Source organism: Oratosquilla oratoria, chromosome 21 (genome assembly GCF_046742065.1).
Source record: "Oratosquilla oratoria isolate Oo_2021 chromosome 21, ASM4674206v1, whole genome shotgun sequence".
In the NCBI taxonomy this organism is placed as follows: domain Eukaryota; kingdom Metazoa; phylum Arthropoda; class Malacostraca; order Stomatopoda; family Squillidae; genus Oratosquilla; species Oratosquilla oratoria.
Window position 1 is genome coordinate 50,710,238 of NC_134797.1, and position 3,412 is coordinate 50,713,649.

The 3,412-nt window shown below is 35.9% G+C and overlaps 1 protein-coding gene across 1 annotated transcript in view; it reads right to left on the reverse strand.

Annotated features, from left to right (window-relative positions):
• Nucleotides 1–1,088: 1,088 nt before the first annotated feature.
• Nucleotides 1,089–3,412, reverse strand: part of LOC143036642 (uncharacterized) — a 45,529-nt gene continuing 43,205 nt past the window's right edge. Inside the window, exons 5-6 of the mRNA XM_076204201.1 lie at nt 2,301–2,501; nt 1,089–2,052 (exon numbers count right to left, since the gene is read on the reverse strand). Coding sequence (XP_076060316.1) covers nt 1,903–2,052; nt 2,301–2,501 — 351 coding nt within the window. The 3' untranslated portion in view covers nt 1,089–1,902. The remainder of the gene's footprint in view (nt 2,053–2,300; nt 2,502–3,412) is intronic.

Sequence of the window (3,412 nt, forward strand, 5' to 3'; positions counted from 1 at the left end):
TTCTCACCGCCAAAGACTACTTCCGTCAGGTGATACAGAAACAATACTATCATAGTACAGCAGAGTCAACAGTCAAAATATCCTTCCCAAGAAAATCATTGGAAAAAATACAAGGACCGTTGGCAGCCGTTGTGGGGCCGCGTGTGTCCAGTTGCGTCCAGTTATGGAAACTCAAGGCAACAAATGTTATTACTTTGCCTAGTAGATAAATTGATTCATTACTATACTCTATTTGATTTCTGGTGTGCATAAAATGTTTATTTCCCGTGTTTTATCAGCGTAGATCAATTTTAAACAAGCGTAGCAAATGTTGTTAGCGGAAATGCGCTAACGTTATTGGTTTTGTATTTGCCTTGAGGACGCCCCTTGGAATTTTTCAAATTTATCCATTTTACAGGACGGAGACCAAAACTGTACTGCATAGTCAAGGACGGGTCTCACTATTGCAAGATAGAGATTAATGATTACCTCAGCACTTTGTCCCCCCCCTCTGGTCAACTACACTCTCTCCACCTTAACATAGGCTACGATAGATTAGTTCAGGTTAGGTTTTGTATCACGAGCCATAATCAATTGTAGAATGTTAGAGTAGGTTAGATTATATACCACGATCCATAATCAATAGTAGAATGTCCACCCAACAACACTCATTTGTACAATCTTCACCCCAAGCGCGCGCACTTCTGTGTGTACTTCTACAATTAATCCAATATTCCCTGATACCATTGCAAGGATTCCAGCATGTAGTGTTATGGTATTGATTTCAGTGTTGATAATAGCTTCAGCGTATTATGCATGCTTTTGTCAGAAACTTAGTAGACAAATATTTCTTCTAGGTATATAGAAGGTATAAAACTGCGAGTAGGCACTGTATCCTATTTATTCTTTATTATGAATCTATATATAATAATGCAATGAGCATTGTCGCCATTAGGAAAAATATAATTTAATTTTCAAGTGGTACACCGTACATTGATACATGGGAGAATAATTACGGGTAAATGAAATGTAAAAACATGATAAAGGTATATCTTTATTGGTAGAAAAAGATTTACATTAAATACATTTGTACAATATTTACACTGCTATCTGTCGCTGCGTTACTGCATGATTGATCACGAGTGGTTGTGATCTCATCAAAACAAGACTGGGCAGTTCAGATCAGGCACAAAAGTTATTCATTACCTATCATAAATACAGTTAGTTTAAAAATCTAGGTCGCTTTGCTCCATTAACACAGCAATTATATTTTACACGTGCTTGCAAAGTGCACATTTTCTTAAATCAACGAATGGCTGAAAAAAATGTGCAGGGCTGAACAAAAGCTACACTTTCAAATTAGTTTAACTAGGCACTTTGCATCAGCAACTGGTAAAGCGAGTCCTTCTAAGAATTGCAAATGCATTGTTGCAAACACAATGTACCACGTAGCTTATGACGGCTGGCCTAAGCTTCAGTCGATTTCCAGATACATTATCATGAAAATATCACAGGTAGTAGTGCTGCCTGACAATTTGTTTAGCTGTCTCTGCTCGAGCGTTTTTTGCAATTACTCTTTTTATGAAAACATTATTTATTTGTTTATACATTTTACCTATAATTCATTTATCCATTGTTTTAGAAAACAAAAATACTCTTGTCAAGTGGCAACAAACGGATGAAGATGGGGAATGACTCAATGTACAGCGAAAACTTCATGAATGAAAGTATTTGCGCTCGAAACAGATGCCGACATTGTCGCAGATACTGTACCTTATTACTTTACATTCATCACAACCAACAAATGTCGTGAGACCTGTAGTATCCATCCACCTGCCCTTTCTCCACCGACGCACGTGCAGACGAGAGGCGGGAAATCAAGACGGCTTGCGCGCCAACGTTCTTTTTTCACGAATCAACTTCTCAGATGTGTTGACACTTGTCTCCTGTGAGATGCTCTTTCGTGAGACCTCCGTTAGGTGGGTAGTAATAGTAAGGCCCGTTGTAGCTTGGAAGCGCTGGGTTGGGCCAGGCAGCATCAAATTCAGCTTTAGCCTGCGCCTTCTTCCGATACTACATGGTCCGTGACGTCATCATTCAGAAAACAAGAAGGAAAGCGGGGTGGAAAGTGGTTAGGGAATTGGTATAGAGAAGAAATCGGTTGACATTTTATCACAGTAAGAGGCAATGGTCAGAAAGGGGTTTAATTATAATAATTTAATTTAATTTCTAATGCCTCAATACAATATCACCAAATATCACATTGAGACTGTCCAGTACTAAGACCAGGGAAATGCAAGGTACACGGGACTAATACTCACGTAAGAAAAGCATCTGAAGACGACGTAGAAGAAATAGGAGGCGATGGCAATGGCGATGACGGTAACTGGCATTGTGACGACCAAAGTGTTGGTCAGACCCCACATCGAGGCTTGCACGACTAGAGAAACTAAGTGAAGAGCTCCGCAGACCAGCCCCATACTATGGATGATGAGGTAAGGCAGGAGGCACCAGTGCTTAACCTGACAGAAATAAGATAAAGCCACTTCAGATGAATGGTTACAATTGGTTATAATAACCAATCACACCGACAGGAGACTTTTAGGTCCATAACAAGGACGGGTGTAGAAATAATAAATATAAAAGAAGAAGAAGAAAAAATACGGACAATAATGCGTATGGCTTAGGTATCCCAAATGGGTTTTTGAAAATTTGATTTTAACGACATTCCGTCAACACGGAACTGCCTTTTTTTGTAATTTGTGAAAAAATCACTATCTGAAAAAATGGAATAGGGATATTATATGTTGACACAGCGAGTTTGTAAAATTCCAAACATATAATAGAAAAACTGACAAACAGCGACTGCTTCTACTCCTCCTCCTCCTCCCTTCCTCCTCCTCCTCCTTGGGCTTGTGGGTGGCAAAGAGACCCAAACTCACGCATTACAGCCAACAGTCAAAAGTTTCTTCACAGTGGGATCTATGGGAAAGCCACAGAACCGTTGACAGCTGCAATGAGCCTTCACTTTTACAAGTAGAGAAACACCAAACAACAATTATATATGTTATTATTATTATTATTATTATTATTATTATTATTATTATTATTATTATTATTATTATTATTATTACTATCATTATTACTATTATTATTATTATTATTATTATCATTATTATTATCATTATTATTATTATTATTATTATTATTGATATTGTTATTATTATTAATGTTATTGTTATCAATATCATTATTATTATTATTATTATTATTATCATTATTATTATTATTATTATTATTATTACTATTATTATTATCATTATTGTTATTATGTATATATATATATATATATATATATATATATATATATTTATATATATATATATCAAGCACTACTATAATAGTAGTACTTTATATATATATATATATATAT